Below are 18,547 nucleotides of genomic sequence, written 5' to 3' on the forward strand. Positions count from 1 at the left end.
CAAATGAACCACCCCCTCTCCTATTTATAGCCAAGCGTCACTGTGCCCGTGTGCACGTGTGGCCGACACCCTAGGTGGCCGGCCACCTCAAGGTGGCTCGGCTCATGCCGAGCCACCAAGAGGTGGCTCGGCCGGCCACCTTGGTGGCTCGGCCACCGAGCCACCTCTTGGTGGCTCGGTGGTGGCCGAGCCACCTTGGTGGCCGCCGAGCCACCAAGGAGGTGGCTCGGCCTCCGAGCCACCATTTGGTGGCTCGGAGGTGGCCGAGCCACCCCAAGGTGGCTCGGCCACCGAGCCACTTAGGTGGCTCGGCCGAGCCACCACTTGGTGGCTCGGCCACCGAGCCACCTTGGTGGCTCGGTGAGCCGCCTCGGTGACTTGGTTTCCGAGCCCCTCCGGGTGTTTGGTTTTCTGCTGTTTTCCACCTTTGGGTTCTGTCCGTGATTCGGTTGATCCAGACTCTGATTTGATTCCTGATTTGGCAGTAAGTCGGGATCCCGATTAGGCAGTAAATCCACTTCTGAGTTCGAGTCCGAAACCGATCTTGATTCGATCGTGATTCGTCCGAGTATGCCCTTGGTTGGATGACTCGTTGACTCTTCGAACACTTGGCTTGATCCCGCATGCGAATGGACGTATTCCGTTGCTTGCGTGCGACTAGTCAATCTCGTTGCCTCGTTGGTTTGTCGGTTTGTGCCGAGCTGAGCTAAGGGACCTATAAGCAATTTTATATGCCTACAGATACCCCCTCCAAAGTATTTCAGTCTCGTTCTTTTATAGAAGAGTCTGGAATACTTTAGTCTCGTTCTTTCATAGAAGAGTCTGGAATACTTTGGATATGATTGTCCCAACCTTCAGTCGGTGTAATGGGACCTTGGAATGACTTCCGTTCTTGATTCCTTCAATTCTCCAGGCTATTCGGTGCTTTGTCGAATGTCTGAAAGAGTTTCGGTGCTGCATTTATTGTCTGACCGTTGTCGGAATTTTGAACTTTGAAGTCGGTTCCTGATTTAGCTGACCATCGATTGTTGGCGTCGAGTCTTTATCTGCAACGCGTTGTCCGGCGTCGTATTTGTTGAGTTATCCTTAAGAATATTTATAGAAAACATTCTCCAGGAACTTCTCAAAAAATTAGGGAACAGTTTATACTCATATACCTTATTGGAGTATTTAAGAAGCAGTTTATACTCGTATACTTTTCGGAGTAGTGATTCTTTCGTTGCAACGCATTGATTGGCGTTGACCCAGGGTTACGCGTTGACCGGCGTTGACCCTAGTGTTTTGAACGTCGTACGTTGAATTTTTGATCGCAACGCGTTGACTGGCGTTAACCTAGGGTTACGCGTTGTCCGGCATTGACCCTAGGGTTTCGAATGTCGTTGGATGCTCAAGTCACAAGACCAACTAATGAAGCTGATGCGTCAGTGACTCTCGTATTTATAGGATTTTTGGCAAACCCTCAGCCATCAACGGGTTTGATAAGCCTTTACCGACTACCGTTTGAGTCGGGCTAGCATGCGGATTGTCTAAATCCGTTCCGCATGTGACGTTAAGCTAAAAGAGTTAACCCTTTTAGTGCTACGATATTGAATACGTAGACTTCGTCTTTCTCCTGTGAAAAGACTAAACAGCAACGTGTATCAGACGTTGACTTAGGATTTTTGGCAAATCCTCAGCCTTCAACGGATTTGACATGCTTTTACCGATTACCGTTTGAATCGGGCTTACATGCGGATTGTCTTAAGTCCGTTCCGCATGTGACGTTGTGCTAAAGGAATGAACTCCCTTAGACTTGATGCTACTGAATACGTAGACTTTGTCTTTCTCACGGGAATAGACTACCCGGCGACGCGTGTTAGGTGTCGACATATCCTTTCTTAGGATTTAGGATGACATTCCCCATGCGTGTAAGGCATGGATTTTGGTGTTATTAATAACAATCTGCCACAATGTTGAATATGTGGACGGGTGTTCTTTTCAATGGTTAAGAACTAACCGGCAGCACGGGTTAAGCGCAGACTTATCCTTGCTTAGGTTTCGGGATAGAATACCCCAGAATCGAACTCTGGTGTCTTTTTGTACGGAAAAAAACTAAACCGGCGGCGCGTGTTAGGCGCAGACTTATCCCTGCTTAGGATTCGGGATAAAATTCCCTGTACGAATCCTAGATTGATAAATTTAGGAAAAGATCGGTGCAGGAAAGGAATAATTTTATATTCTATTTCCCGGTCTTCTTTTAGGGTGAAGGCGAACCCGAAAACAAGGAAGGAAGAATTTTATATTCTATTCCCTGATTCTGGAAAGGAAGAATTTTATATTCTATTTCCAGCGCAAAAGAAACTACGAGAATCAAAAAGATTCGGATAACCCTAACTGTCGGAAGGTTTGATTACCGAACAAAAGATGAATTTCTCGTTTATCGAGAGTGAATTGTGGTTTTGGTCCTAACTGTAGGAAGGTTTGACCAAGCAGGAGTTTGAGATGACCCTAACTGTAGGAAGGTTTGATCACTCGATTTGAAAATGGACCTCTCGTTCATTGGAGGAATCGAGAGGGGATTTTGACTGTGGTCCTAACTGTAAGAAGGTTTGACCAATTGGGAACTTTACGTCCAGACTCTAACAGAGAGAGTGTTGAGTGCACAGACACGGTGAGAATTTGAATGGGAGTTCTTATTCATTACATTGCTGTGGTTTTGGGAACTTCCCGTTACATAAATCGTCCACCCCCAGTTTCCTCTGCGGAACTGGTTCGGACATTATTATCAGTTAACTAACCGGGTTATCCTTAAGAATATTAGCTTAATATTCTCCAGGAACTTCCCGTCAAAAGTGGGGAAACAGTTTAGACTCATATACCTATTGGAGTATCAGGGAGTAGTTTAACCTCTTATACCGGTCGGAGGATTGAGAAACAGTTTATACTCGTATACTCTTTGGAGTTTTAGGAAGCAGTTTATACTCTTATACCGGTCGGAGTTTTGCCGTTTTTATTTGGCTTACCTTAGCGTTATAACGCCGGCTTCGACCAAGGTCTGAATGCTATTCCTGAGAGCAAAGCAATCCTGTAGGAGGTGTACCGTCAGTCTAGACGAGTCGGAGTTTATAGTGGATTTGATAGTGTTGCATATGTCCGAGTTCGATGTCATCCTTGGTATGGATTGGTTGTCTTCCTACCATATTAGTATTGACTGCTTTGCGAAGACAGTCAAGTTGCGAGCGTCCGACGGGTCCGAGATGATTGTAGCCGCCTGATTGTAGCCGCCTCTCAGGGCAACCGATTTGCGGAGTCATTTCTGGCATACATCGAGGAGGTGATGCGACGGGATCAGGGAGCCGAGCTATTGGAGACTAGAGTTGTCTCAGATTATCAGGATGTCTTTCAGGACATACCTGGGTTACCTCCTGTGAGAGAGGTCGAGTTTTGTATTGAGTTGCAGCCAGGCACAGCCCCGATATCCCGCGCACCCTATCGCATGGCACCAGCTGAGATGAGAGAGCTTCAGACCCAGTTGGACGAGTTGTTAGCTCAGGGCTTTATTCGCCGGAGTCATTCTCCGTGGGGCGCGCCGGTCCTCTTCGTGAAGAAGAAGGACGGTAGTATGAGATTATGCATAGATTATAGAGAGTTGAACAAGGTCACTATCCGGAATAGGTACCCACTACCTAGGATTGATGACTTGTTTGACCAGTTGCAGGGTGCGCAGTATTTCTCGAAGATTGATCTTCGTTCTGGCTATCATCAGTTGCGGGTTCGGGAGATGGATATTCCCAAGACCGCTTTTCTTACTCGATATGGATCCTTCGAGTTCTTGGTCATGCCATTTGGATTGACCAATGCGCCCGCGGTATTCATGGATTTGATGAACCGGGTTTTCCGTCCCTTCTTAGATTAGTTTGTGATCGTGTTCATCGACGATATTCTTATTTATTCGAGATCGGAGGCAGATCATGAGGAGCATCTACAGATAACGTTGAGGACCCTTCAGGAGCACCAGTTGTACGCCAAGTTCAGCAAGTGTGAGTTTTGGCTTTCAGAGGTCAGATTTCTTGGCCACGTCATCAGTAGAGAGGGTATAGCAGTGGACCCGGCTAAGGTCACGGCAGTTCTTGATTGGGAACCACCGAAGACGGTGTCAGAGATTCGCAGCTTTTTGGGCTTAGCTGGATATTACAGGAAGTTCATCCAGGACTTCTCGAAAATTGCGACACCGATTACACACCTTACGAAGAAGGGTGTACCGTTCATTTGGAGCATGGAGTGCCAGAAGGCCTTTGATATTTTGAAGACCAAGTTGACTACAGCGCCGGTTTTGACTATTCCGAGCAGTGACAGAACATTTGTTGTGTATACGGATGCATCATTGGCAGGTTTAGGAGGCGTACTGATGCAGACTCAGAGAGTGGTGGCCTATATCTCACGGCAGTTGAGGGTGCATGAGCAGAACTACCCCACTCATGACTTGGAGTTAGCAGCAGTGGTGTTTGCACTGAAGTCATGGAGGCACTACTTGTATGGAGTACAGTTTGAGCTGTTCACAGACCATCAGAGTCTGAAGTATCTATTTTCTCAGAAGGAACTCAATCAGAGGCAGAGGAGGTGGATTGAGTTTATCAAGGACTACGAGTTCGCGATTCAGTATCATCCAGGGAAGGCGAACGTCGTAGCAGATGCTTTGAGTAGAAAGCGCCGACATCAGATTGCGGCTTTGAGGTGTTCATTGCACAGAGACCTTATCACTCTTAGCCAGTTTGACTTTAGACCCGAGATTGGAGGAACCAGTGCATTCTTGGGAGCTATGTCAGTGCAGCCATCTTGGAGTGACAGGGTTGTCAGAGCTCAGTTGGAGGACTCTTGGATTCAAACCCGTAAGGGAGAGATTTCCAAAGAGCCTAAAGTGGACTGGACCGTTGGAGCAGATGGAGGTCTTCGGATGAAGGGTAGATTGGTTATGCCAGCCAGTGCAGAGCTGAAGAAGGATTTGTTTGATGAGGCGCACCGTACTCGGTACACAGTACATCCAGGGACTACCAAGATGTACAAGGACCTGAAAAGGCGATTCTGGTGGAGTGGTATGCGGAGAGAGATTGCAGATTATGTGGCTAGATGTTTTACCTGTCAGCAGGTGAAGGCAGAGCATCAGAGACCGGCGGGGACACTTCAGCCTTTACCCATTCCAGAGTGGAAGTGGGCAGATATCTCTATGGATTTTATTGTGGGGTTGCCGAAGTCGAAGAAGGGGAATGATTCAGTTTGGGTGATAGTGGACCGGTTGACGAAGTCAGCCCATTTCATCCCGGTGAGGACCACTTATACAGCTGAGTCTTATGCGAGGATCTTCATTCGGGAGATAGTTCGACTCCACGGAGTCCCGGACACAATCGTGTCGGATCGAGGATCTGTGTTCACTTCACATTTTTGGAGGAGTTTCCAGGACTCTTTCGGCAGCACACTATCTTATAGCAGTGTATTTCACCCCCAGACGGATGGCCAGACGGAGAGGGTGAATCAGGTACTGGAGGACATGTTGCGGGCATGTGTCATTGACTTCCAAGGCAGTTGGGAGGACCATATCCCACTGGTAGAGTTCGCTTATAACAATAGTTATCAAGCGACGATCGGTATGGCCCCGTATGAAGCATTGTATGGGAGACCTTGTAGATCACCGATATGTTGGGCCGAGCCGGAGGACAGCTTGATGCTTGGGCCAGAGTTAGTGAGGCAGACTACTGAGAAAGTAGCCTTGATCAGAGAGCGGATCTTAGCCGCTCAGAGTCGGCAGAAGAGCTATGCGGATAAGAGGCGGAGACCCCTAGAGTTTCAGATTGGGGATTGGGTTATGCTTAAGGTATCGCCTATGAAAGGCGTGCAGCGATTCGGGAGGCGGGGAAAGCTCGCACCGAGATATATTGGGCCTTTTCAGATTCTAGAGCGCATTGGAGCCGTGTCATACAGACTAGATCTTCCCGCATCGATGTCTAGTATACACAACGTGTTCCATATTTCTATGCTCAAGAAGCATTTGCATGATGAGGAGCAACAGCGAGTATTGGATGCACCGGAGATCGAACTTCAGGATGATTTTACCACTATTGAGATTCCGGTCTGTGTTCTTGCCAGAGAGGACAAGAAGCTTAGGAACAAAGTAATCCCCTTGATAAAAGTTCAGTGGAACCGAGGAGGCATTGAGGAGATTTCTTGGGAGCGCGAAGAGGACATGCGTCGTGACTACCCAAACTTGGTTGAGCAGGTAAATAAATTCTTGCTTTGATTTTCATGTCTTAACTTATGTGCATACCCTTGGTTATGTTTACATTTAACGCTATAATGAGGATACTTTCGCTTAAATTTTAATCGGTTGGAACACATGGTATATATATGGGGGGTTCCTTGTTTGGATTTTTCACCCGATGTACTAGTTCCACTCGATTAGGATTTGACCGAGAATATTATCATTTTAGATCGTTAGGTGTAAATATCTTTATAATAGTTCATATTGCAAAGTTCGTATGATTTCCGAATTTCGAGGACGAAATTCTTTTAAGGGGGGAAGAATGTAAAACCCCGAAAAATTTCTATAATGTATATATGTATATATATGTGTGAATTAGTAATAGTAGATAATTCCCTTGTGATAAATAACTATATAAGCATAAGATATATATGTGTATCAGAGTTTGGGAGCCCAGCAGGTGTCTGCAAGTGAGAGAAATTGAGTGAGTTGGCGATCAGCAGGTAAAATGCCATCAGCAGGCATTTTTGTGCTGATCGGTCGACCGGCGCGGTCGACCGGCGCGGTCGACCGATCAGCGATCAGAGAGATTACCAGGTTTTGGTTTCGGGTTTTTAGTTGTTGGGTTTTGGGTTTCGGGTCGGGTTGGGGAGTTGGTATTTATACCAACTCAACCCAGGAGAGATCTCCTCAGCCCCAAACGTAAACCCTAGCCCCCTCTCTTCTTCCTCAAAACCCTAACTGGATTTTGGCAATCTGGGAGCAGTCCTTGGGGATTTTCGGCAGATCGTGGGTTTTCAGCGAAGGGGATCAACATCTTACAGATCTAGGGCATTATCAGCAACCAAGGCGAGTAATTTCTCGCCCAACCCCCACCCCTTTTGGTTTAAACATCAAGAACTGAGTTTTTATTGGATTTATGGAGCCAAATTCGTATCTTTGTTTAGCTAATAGTTTACTATAGCCTAGAATATGGGTTTGGGGCTTAATATGTTGTCAAAACTCACCCATGCCCTGTTAAAGAAGATCTAGATCTGAGTTTTTGCCTAAAAGAGTTTCAAACATCTTTACAGCTTTTAAAACGATTTGGATTTGTTTCTCATGGATTTAAGATCTTGAAAATATAGATTTCAAACTTTGGTTTTGGTTGTGTATTTTCAGTATGATCCCATTTTTATCAAATACCCATGTTATCGAAATCTTTGGTTCCAGGTTTTAGCAGCTGACAGAACCCAGGTAGGGTTCTGTTCGCTCGGCGGTCGACCGACGCGGTCGACCGCTGAGCTCGAGTCAGGGCTTCGGTCGACCGCGTCATTTATTCGGTCGACCGCTATTTGATTTCGGTCGACCGCGTCATTTTTCGGTCGACCGCGATGTCTGGTCGGTCGACCGATATTCCTGGCGGTCGACCGTCCTGATTTGTATCAGAGTTCGGTCGACCGTATCGGTCGACCGCCGACCCCTCTGTTGCAGATTTCCAGATTTGGTGTTTTTGGGTATTTTTACTCCTATTCGGGGTTTTGTCTGGTTTATCTGACCTAGTTATTAGCCCCACTATGTGTCCATGCATGATAGATGACCTGAGGGTATGAATTTGGGACACATATACCGATTTGGTTATGAAAACTGATAAGTAGATTTCACTACATACTTGTGGCGGCCTTATGCAAATCCCTACAGTCCTCGTGTTGGACTATAATCCATAAGAAGTCCTCGTGTTGGACTATAATCCCTCTCAGTCCTCGTGTTGGACAACTGCCATTTATTCCATGAGTTTGGAAAACTACGATAGTTGGACCTTGCATCGGACATGGTTCTTCTTCCTGCGTGTGATTATTGTACCACATTTCACAACATACTGATTATGCAAATTTTGTACCACACTTATGAAGGTATTGACACAATATTTATGTAATAAATATTGTGATATTTACGTTGACTATATCACCACACTGTAATTATGCTCTGGTGTTTGCTGTATTTCTTTTATTATTATTTCTGTACTAGAACCTCGGGTTTGGTGTTTAGAGATTTACAATTTGAGATACAAGGTATATACATGAGGGTTTCCTTGTTTGGATTATTTCGCTCGACGTACCTATGCTCGTGTTGTAAATTTCTAAATACTAAAACCCTCTTTAGTAGGATCAATGACTTTAGATCTATTATATATTATCTGTATTTTCATATACAACGAGCCCTGTCCCCTTGGGGTTGGTTGTGATGTTACTCGCTAGCGCTTTGACGCTCGTTGTCCCTCCCCCTTTCAGGTCACGAGCCAGGAGCACGGAGAGCCGCAGGTTGATAGCGGACCACATTAGTGTTCAGCTTTACTTTCTAGCTATGTATTATTTTCTTTGGTCTCCACTGTAGTGAGATTAGACATTTGAGGGTATTATTCTAGAAGTTGTAAAGGCTGTGAGCCTTGTTTCCTTATTGTCAGATATTTGTATTTGAGACTTATCAAGGATTTCAGTTTATCTACTCAGATCTTGACTATGTACTTCTATGTTGTTGGATGATGAGATATTTATGTGACTATTATCATTTCATCAGTATTCCTCGTAATGTCTTTTACCTGTTTTGTATCTACACCAGTTGTTGACTCTACTAGATAGATGTTAATTGTGATGGTGAAACATGTTATTGCACGGTGTGGTGCATAGCAGGTTTGACATCCTAGGTTTCACCTCGGACTGCAGCCTTGTGTGAACCCAGGGGCGTCACAATAGCATAAACATTTATTGAATAAACATGTTGCAGATAAAAAAATTAAGGATACTCTTGCGAATGCTACAATGAGAAAACAGACTCAGTTAGTAGCACACTCCATCTTGTTTTAATCTTGTGTAGTAATTTTGTTGTTGTTGTTCATAATTTTCTTCAATAATGCACACTCCATCTTGTTTTAATCTTGTGTAGTAATTTTGTTGTTGTTGTTCATAATTTTCTTCAATAATTATCTTTGCAAATATTATTTCCTTAATAGTTTTGTATTTTCAAGGTCAACTGGTAACTGTATTGTTGTAGAGCCATAGAACCTTAATGAGCCAACAACTTAAAAGGAATCTGATCAGCTTCAGATTTCTTTCCCAAATCACTACAATCCACTAACTCAGTCTCCCAAAGTTCATAATAAGTATAAGCTCAAGATCTAAGTTCAATAGGTGCTCGCCATCAAATTCAAAGCACATTTGCGACTTCATTGCCAATTTTGAACAAACTCGTGCAGATACAAATCCATATCACAAAATATTCATTTCTAATCCAGGAGACCAGCACGATGCCGAGAAGCGCTGGATGGCATTTAACATATATTCAAAAGCAAAAGCCTATAAATGAAAATAACATTTATATATCCTTGAGGGTACTGAAAAGATCCCACACACGCATATATCTCCTGCCGACGAAGAATTATGAGCGCCTACTTTTTATATTTATATATCATTGAGGGTGTTTTTTATGATTTTTAAAAGTTTGAGGGTATTATTTGCAAATTTAATAATTATAGGGGACTATCGAAATTTTTTAGATTTCATGTGTCATTTGCAAGTTTAGAAAATTCTAAGATTGTTTTGTAGTTTTGAACCCTTGAGGGTGTTTTTTACAATTTTTAAACTTTGAGGGTGCTTTTTATAAATAATAAATTTACAGGGGGCTGCTAGTAATTTTTGGATTTCATGTTTTGTAGGTTTTGACATTTTAGGATGGTTTTGTAATTCTAAACCATAGAGGGTGTTTTTCTAAAAATTTAAAACTTTGAGGGTGTTAATTACAAATTTTAAATTTATAGGGGACTATTGAAAATTTTTAGATTTCATGTGTCATTTGCAAGTTTAGAAAACTCTAAAATTGTTTGGTAATTTTGAAGTCTTGAGGGTGTTTTATTTTGAAGTCTTGAGGGTGTTTTTCTCATTTTCTATAATTTTTAAGGGTATTTTTTGCAAATTATAAATTTTTAGGGGGCTGTTGGTAATTTTTGAATTTCATGTGTCATCTGTGAGGTTAGAAAATTTTGATATTTTTTTATAATTTTTAACTCTTGAGGGTGTTTTCATAATATTTTAAACTTTGATGGTGCTTTTTACAAATCTCAAAATTTTAACGGGTTGTTAGTCATTTTAAGTGTTTTTTTTATAATTTTTAACTTTTTAAAAATAAGTTTTGTAATTGTTGAAGCGTTGGGGGTGTTTTTAAAACAATATCCATCTAAACGGGCAAATAGGTAGGTAATAACCCGCATATTAATGACCTATTTATCTTTAATAGAAACTATATCCACCCATTTATGGCCCATTTAACTAAATGAGTGGGTTTGGATGGTTCATTTGGTGGGTGGGTATGGGTGGGCAATTGGTTTTGAGTCCATTTTGTCATCCCTAGGAAGCACCTAGGGAGTTTAGGAGGAGGAGAAGGTGGATGATGAGGGGAAAACTTAGGACGTTTTCTGCGAGAAACTGTCTTCCAACCTTCCTCTGGAAGGGGAAGGATGCCCTTAGAGGAGGAAGGCGGAGGTCAATTGGTATCCTTAAAGAGGTCTTCAAAAGATGAGAAAAGTGGAGTGGGTGGCTAGGGGTGGTTTGGAAAAGGTAATTTTGGTGGAGGAAAATGGGAAAAAGAGAAAGAAGGTGGTGGGAGAGAAGGCGGAGAGGCAGAAATGGGCGGCATTGTAGGAGGTGAGGGGGTGGCAGAGGAGTTATTATGATATTACCGTTACTGAAGGAGACTATACGCCACCTAGGGAAGAGATCCGACGCCTTGGAATGGGGAACGCCATTTCGCCTCTCTTGTCGCCAATCCCTTCGCTTCATCGCCTCAAATTAGAGTACCTGGAAAATTTTGGTGGAAACTTAAAAGTTACTAGGCTCCGTTTGGATATCATGGTGTTTTACTTGTTTCTATGGTGTTTTTGTCAAAAATATAACGCCATGCGTTTGAAAACCATGGTGTTTTTTGAGCTAAATCATTCTCAAACTAAAAAAACAACACTTATTTCAAAACAAATTTTAGGTGTTTTAAGTTTGGTGTTTTCGTTTTGAGTTTGAGAAGGTATTAATATAATATACTATATTATATTTAATTTAATATATTAGTAATATTTATTAAATAATATAAAAATACGATAAATAAAATATCTTATATAATAATATAATAACATATTAAATACCAATATTTAATATATTAATAATATATTATATAGTAAATAAATAATAATAAAATACAAATTAACTAATAAAAATAATAAAAAATTATTGATAATAAATAATAATATAATAATATACTATATAATAGTATAATCACTATAATATTATTAACTTTTTAATAAATAAATTGTAATAAATTAATAATTATAAAATGTTAAATAATACTAACATATTTAATAATAACATAACAATTTAATAATATTATTATAATAACATATTGTATACTAAATGCAATGTAATATATAAAATATTAATATATTATGTAATAAATAATATAATTTATTAATTTATTATAAAGTAAAATAATTTTTAATAATAAAATAATTTATATACAACAATAACAAATTGATATACCAAAATAATTAAATATATAATTATTTGAAAATAATATGTAATAGTTATAATATATTATAACTCATAAAGTACAATATAATATTATAATACTTTATACAATATTATATTTCATTACATTTAATACTTATAATACTATAATAATGTAAACTAAATATTATGATATTTTTTATAATATATTTATTATAATTAATATATAATATAATAATAATATGTTTAATACTAATATTATAATGGGTTAAACTAGTATTGACCAAATACTTTACATGGTGTTTTGAAAACATTTTAAGTTAAAAACAGAACACCATGATGTTTTTTGTAAAAATACAACAAGAAAAATATCATGGTATCTAAACGAAGCCTAAGTTATCAACTATAACTATACCATGGCGAATAGAAAATAAACCATTGCTTAGGACAGAGCGACAAATGCAATCAAATTAGAATACTAATCTGTGCTATTTATAATTGATTAAAGATATAAGTTCCAAGTTCAAATGCATATTGATAGAATCAGATGTATGCTTGTGCATAATGGGTTACATTGATGGGAACAAAACTATTAGACCATCTCCAATAGGGGACAATTCAAATTCACTTTATCCCCTTCCACATAACCTGCCACATCATCAAATGTCTCCACTATCATATACACTCCACAATAGAGGATAATTTAGGAAATAATTCACTTTTCTATCTTTCCTCATCACTCCCCATCATATATTTTATTATATTATATTTTTTCATATGTGATATATGTATTATAATTAATATTATTATAATAATAATAATATAATTTTTTATTTTTTTTATTTATAATTATTTAATTTTGATATTTATCAAATATTATTACAATATTAAAAACAAGACAAGATTTTATTGATCTAGATAAATCAACAGTATAATTTATTAAAAACACACAAAACAAACTAAAAATTGACAAAATTAAAATCGAAAGTTGAAAATTAAATTGCGGTTGCTCCAAACTTTTGCCAAATGTGCTCGTTGACAAAATTAAAATCGAAAGTTGAAAATTAAATTGCGGTTGCTCCAAACTTTTGCCAAATGTGCTCGACAAGATCCTCCTTCAATTGAAGATGTTTTGCCAAATGTGCTCGACAAGATCCTCCTTCAATTGAAGATGTTTGGCCCTATCTCGGAGTTCAGATATAGTATGAATATCTGATTCGGACCTACCTTGAACATGCACTTCAAACTAAGGTAACGTTTGTGTTTGGTAATCAAATGATGAGCTCGAGCTAGCAATGCTTGATGGTTCAAAGTCAACGTTCTCCCAGTTTCGACTATAAGTATCTCGTTCATCCTCCACTATCATATTGTGTAAAATAATACACGCTCTCATAATTTTTGATAAGACATTCAAATCCCACATTCTAGCTGGTTGACGAATTATAACAAAACGTGCTTGGAGAACCCCAAATGCACGTTCCACATCCTTCCTACAAGATTCTTGTTGTTTTGCAAACAATTTCGCTTTTTCGCCTTGGGGATATTGAAGTGATTGGACAAAGACAGACCATTTGGGATAGATTCCGTCAGCAAGATAGTATGCCAAATTGTATTGATGACCATTCACAGTGAAGTTCACATGCGGAGCTTCACCTGCCTCAATGTCATCAAAGACAGGTGACCTTTCAAGCACATTTATATCATTCAATGTACCTGGCAATCCAAAAAAGGCATGCCATATCCACAAGTCATAAGAAGCAACCGCTTTGAGTATTACTGTTGTTGTGCCTTTATGTCCACTGGTAAATTGACCTTGCCAAGCCTTAGGACAATTTTTTCATTGACAATGCATGCAATCAATACTTCCAATCATTCCCGGAAAACCGTGCTCTTCGCCTACTTTTAGTAGTCGTTGGATGTCTTCCTCATTCGGCCTTCTCAAATAGTCATTCTTAAATATGGCCACAATACTTTCACAAAACTTGCTGACACACTCTACTGCAGTGGTTTCTCCAATCTTTACGTATTCGTCACAAGCATCAGCTGCAACACCATATGCTAACATGCGTATAGCAGCAGTACACTTTTGAATTGGCGATAAACCACGCTTTCCAGCACTATTTCTCCTCTGAGTGAAATATGTGCCATAATTTGAGAGAGAATCTACAATTCGTAGAAATACTGGTCGTTGCATTCGATATCTTCGACGAAATTGGTGGTCGATGTATGTGGGAGATTCGACAAAGTAGTCTTTCATCAGCCTTTGATGGGCAGCTTCATGGTTTCTATCTATGTATGTCCTCTTATGGGATCGATTACTTGCAGCTTGTAACTCTTCAAGTAACTGTTGTTGGCATTTGAGTAAAGATTCCTCCAAATCCTATTGTTTTTAGAGTTCCTCTAAGTTAAACTCGTATGGGGGTGGATTCATCTAAGTAATAATTGTGTAGATGAAATTGGTAATGAAGTAATGTGTAATAAGTTCAATATCCAAGTGGTATTTATATTACCCAATCTTAGATTTTCAGATATCACATGTGAAGAGATAAGGCTTGTTTGTAGTGTGCAAAGATCACATGTGAAGCAACATTGATTTTGAGATGTTCAAGAGATAAGGTTTGGACTGTAGTGTGCAGAGATCACATGTGAAGTAACATTGCTTTTGATATGTTCAAGAGATAAGGTTTGGACTGAAGTGTGCAGAGATCACATGTGAAGCAACATTTATTTTGAGATGTTCAAGAGATAAGGTTTGGACTGTAGTGTGCAGAGATCACATGTGAAGTAACATTGCTTTTGATATGTTCAAGAGATAAGGTTTGGACTGAAGTGTGCAGAGATCACATGTGAAGCAACATTTATTTTGAGATGTTCAAGAGATAAGGTTTGGATTGTAGTGTGTAGAGATCACATGTGAAGCAACATTGATTTTGAGATGTTCAAGAGATAAGGTTTGGACTGTATTGTGCAGAGATCACATGTGAAGCAACATTGCTTTTGATATGTTCAAGAGATAAGGTTTGTTTGTAGTGTGCAGAGATCATATGTTTGGACTTTTACGTACAACATAATTGAGCTTTGCTTTTCAAATTTCAAATGACTTACATACAAAGGAATTGTTTGCAGGAACCAAGATGCATTTTATTGAACAATACACTCAGACATCACATTCTAACAATACACTCAGACATCATACTCAGACAATACACTCTTAACATCATACTAAACAACACACATTACATTTATTCTTGGAATTGTAAAAGATGAACTCTCAAACAGATAAACTTAAAGGCCAAACAATTCGATCTGTAGCATGTTAAGCAGTTTATACTCATACTCGTCTAATGCATTTCTTTGATTTCTCTGATTAAGGTCCATCCACATTTTCATTTTTTCAGCACGTGCTGCCTCCTTTTGAGCACATGCTGCCTCCTTTTGAGCTGTTGCAACTTCTTGCATCATCTTCATCTGTTGTTCCTTCATTTCTTTTAGCTCCTGCCTCCTTTTGAGCTGTTGCAACTTCTTGCATCATCTTCATCTGTTGTTCCTTCATTTCTTTTAGCTTCTAGCGTTCAGACTATATCTTAGAGTATTCCTCCTCAATAACAAGTTTCGATCTTCTAGAGGAGCCCTTAGCTTTTTTCTTTGTCGTGTCTCTACCTTCTGGGCGTACAAAAGAAGGAACTGATGAGCATGAGATATCACCTTCCCCGCTACTCTTCCTTTTACTTCCACTACTTTGAGATGCACCAGATCCAACCATATATTTTGGTTCATTACGAACCAACTTACATTCTTCAAGCAAAGCAAAGTTTTTTTTAGTTTCTTCAACAAACAAATCTTGAGCTCTTGCTATGTAGTTGTCGTCTGACCAACCGCTACGCCTCTCTGCTAATGCTTTTCTGTATACACCAACCCACTTACCAATTTTTTTGTTGAGATCACTGTAATGGCTTTTACATTGTTGTTGACTCCTATGAGGGCCAGTTGTTGAATGCTCATTCAAGTAAGCAGCAATTTTATCCCAAAAAGTGTCACCCTTTTGGCCACTACCCAATTCACTATCATTACTAAAGTGAAAATAACTAGTTAAAAGTAGTTTGTTTTGCTCGACACTCCAAACCGAATAACTAGATTTTGAAGTATTTTTCTGTGTTTGGAGCAAAAAACTATGTGGTGTGTCATCACCAGCACTTCCAAGAGATATTTGAGTGGAAAACTCGGGTACATCTGTTGATCCACTGCTAAAATGAGGAGTAACTTGCTCGATGTTTTGATTATTGATATTGGAGAAACCACCATAATTACTTCCACCAATTTGTTGCCCATATTGCATATAAGGGAAATTATAAGGATATTGCATACCAAAATTAGATGGCATCATATACGGTATCTGAAAATTGGATGGCATGTTTTGAAGATTTTCAGGACGTTGATTATTGGAATTTTGAGGTTGGTTAGGAAACATATAAGTTGGGGGACGATTAAAATTTTGATTAGGGTCCATTTTGAAAGAGAGCAAAGAAGTTGGAGGAATTTTGAAAGAGATCGAGCAAAGAAGTTGGAGGAAGAAAGAAGTTTTGGAGAAAATACTCAAAAAATTTTGGTGTCCAAATGAAGCAAAGTTGGTGTCTATTTATAGATCTCGAAAAAAGAAAATTAATGGTGATTTTTTTTTTAATTTGATCAATTTATTGGTAAAAAATACCATTTAAAAAGAGGGTGGAAAAGAAAAATGCATCAACCAACACGAAGCTGCCACATGTCGCGATTGCACCTCACCTCCTTTGTGTTTTCTCCCGTGGATAAATGAGCACTCCAGCAGCAAACAATTGCTTTTACAATGACACATGACGCGATTTGATTGCTTTTCACTATAATAATTCTAGATTTATTGAATAATTCCCTCCAAAAGCCACATCACTTCACCTTTACAATTATTCTTTGCTGGAGCAAATAATTCACCCAATTATACACTATATAATATATTTACATGGTAGTGTGATATACAATATTATATTTACATGGTAGTGTGATATACAATTATACACTATATAAAGTACAATATAATATTATAATACTTTATACAATATTATATTTCATTACATTTAATACTTATAATACTATAATAATGTAAACTAAATATTATGATATTTTTTATAATATATTTATTATAATTAATATATAATATAATAATAATATGTTTAATACTAATGTTATAATGGGTTAAACTAGTATTGACCAAATACTTTACATGGTGTTTTGAAAACATTTTAAGCTAAAAACACAATACCATGATGTTTTTTGTACAAATACAACAAGAAAAATATCATGGTATCCAAACGAAGGCTAAGTTATCAACTATAACTATACCATGGCCGATAGAAAATAAACCATTGCTTAGAACAGAGCGACAAATGCAATCAAATTAGAATACTAATCTGTGCTATTTATAATTGATTACAGATATAAGTTCCAAGTTCAAATGCATATTGATAGAATCAGATGTATGCTTGTGCATAATGGGTTACATTGATGGGAACAAAACTATTAGATATACGTGTGTGTCTAATCTCAATCCATTCCGGATCGGAATTGATGTCCCTGTTCAACGATGGACTTGATGGGAACAGAAATATTAGATAAATGTTTGTGTCTAATCTCGATCCAATCAAGAATTGATGTCACGGTACAATGATAGAATACCTACTGCCTCTGTCTTATTCCTTCATTATTAACCGGTTTTAAAGACAAACATATATTGTTATAAAAGTTAAAACTATGACATTCTCAATTTGGGTTCCATGATAAATAAACTATTAGTTTCTCATTGTTGGATTACCAATTTAATTAATAACATCACAGCACCAAAAAGAACTAGTTGTTAAAAAAAAAAAGTATGGTCTTTCATCTAAATTAAGTACCTTCCTAGAACTTATTTGCCATATGAAGTTGTTTTAAGGGGCTGTTTGTTTGCAAAAAAAAAAAAAAAAAAAAGAAAAGAATTTTGGTTTCAACACATTTCCATTTCACATGTTTGTTTTATTTTTTTATTTAAGGAAATGGGGATGCCACTTAGGATTCCATGTCACATTTCAAGAAATGTGTTTTCACAACAAAAAGCTGTGAAAACAATTGGAAATGACACATCAATGAGATTTTAATTAATAGAAGTAATATTGGAGAGTACCATGATGAATAAATTCCTTTTTTAATGGGTCATTTCTCTTTTCTTTTTTCTTCTTGTCAAACAAACTAAAGAAATAGAAATCAAAAGTACTGTTACTATGGAGGCTTTTTTTTGTTTTTTGTGTGACATAGCAATGAAAAGTGGAGGTTTCTTTACGAAACAAACAAAATAAAAGAAAACTAGGAAACCTTTTGATATGTGTTGAAATCATTTTCAAAGAGGGTTTTCCATTTTATTTTTTTTTTCGGAAATAGCCAAACAGACCCTAAGGATTGCATGATTCCATGTCAGTCTCGATTCTGTAAATTAAAGTACCTTCCTAGAACTTATTTAAATTATGTACCTTCCTAGAACTTATCTAAAACAACCCCAAATTTAGCGAAACTAACAAGTTAATCCCTATAAAACAAATATGACAATGGACATCTTTAGCGCAAATATCGAAGGAGACGGTATCAACATAAGCTAGAGAAATTAACAATGAAAGAACTATCATGAACCATACCTTGACTAGATTAAGACAAAAATGGGTACTCGGTATTCATTAGAGGAGCCTGGTACATTGGTTAAAATACGCAAAATGGGTAACTGAATATTAGA

The 18,547-nt window shown here is 38.5% G+C and overlaps 1 protein-coding gene across 1 annotated transcript; it reads right to left on the reverse strand.

Moving 5' to 3' along the window:
* On the reverse strand, positions 13,004–15,310 carry LOC109823397. Its single transcript, XM_020389675.1, has 3 exons — positions 15,166–15,310; positions 13,621–13,920; positions 13,004–13,470 (listed from the first exon to the last, which is right to left on the reverse strand). Exons 1-3 carry the CDS (start codon positions 15,308–15,310, stop codon positions 13,004–13,006), a joined length of 912 nt encoding a protein of 303 aa, XP_020245264.1.

This window comes from Asparagus officinalis, chromosome 9 (assembly GCF_001876935.1).
Source record: "Asparagus officinalis chromosome 9, Aspof.V1, whole genome shotgun sequence".
NCBI lineage: Eukaryota > Viridiplantae > Streptophyta > Magnoliopsida > Asparagales > Asparagaceae > Asparagus > Asparagus officinalis.

Excerpts from the sequence above, each read along its gene's own strand:
- LOC109823397 (XM_020389675.1), bottom strand. The coding sequence starts at position 15,310 with ATGAAGGAACAACAGATGAAGATGATGCAAGAAGTTGCAACAGCTCAA. Across the intron at positions 13,921-15,165 it reads CAGCATGTGCTCAAAAGGAG|ATTCTCTCTCAAATTATGGC; the intron begins GCAGCACGTGCT and ends TACGAATTGTAG. Across the intron at positions 13,471-13,620 it reads TTTTCCGGGAATGATTGGAA|GTACATTGAATGATATAAAT; the intron begins GTATTGATTGCA and ends TTGGATTGCCAG.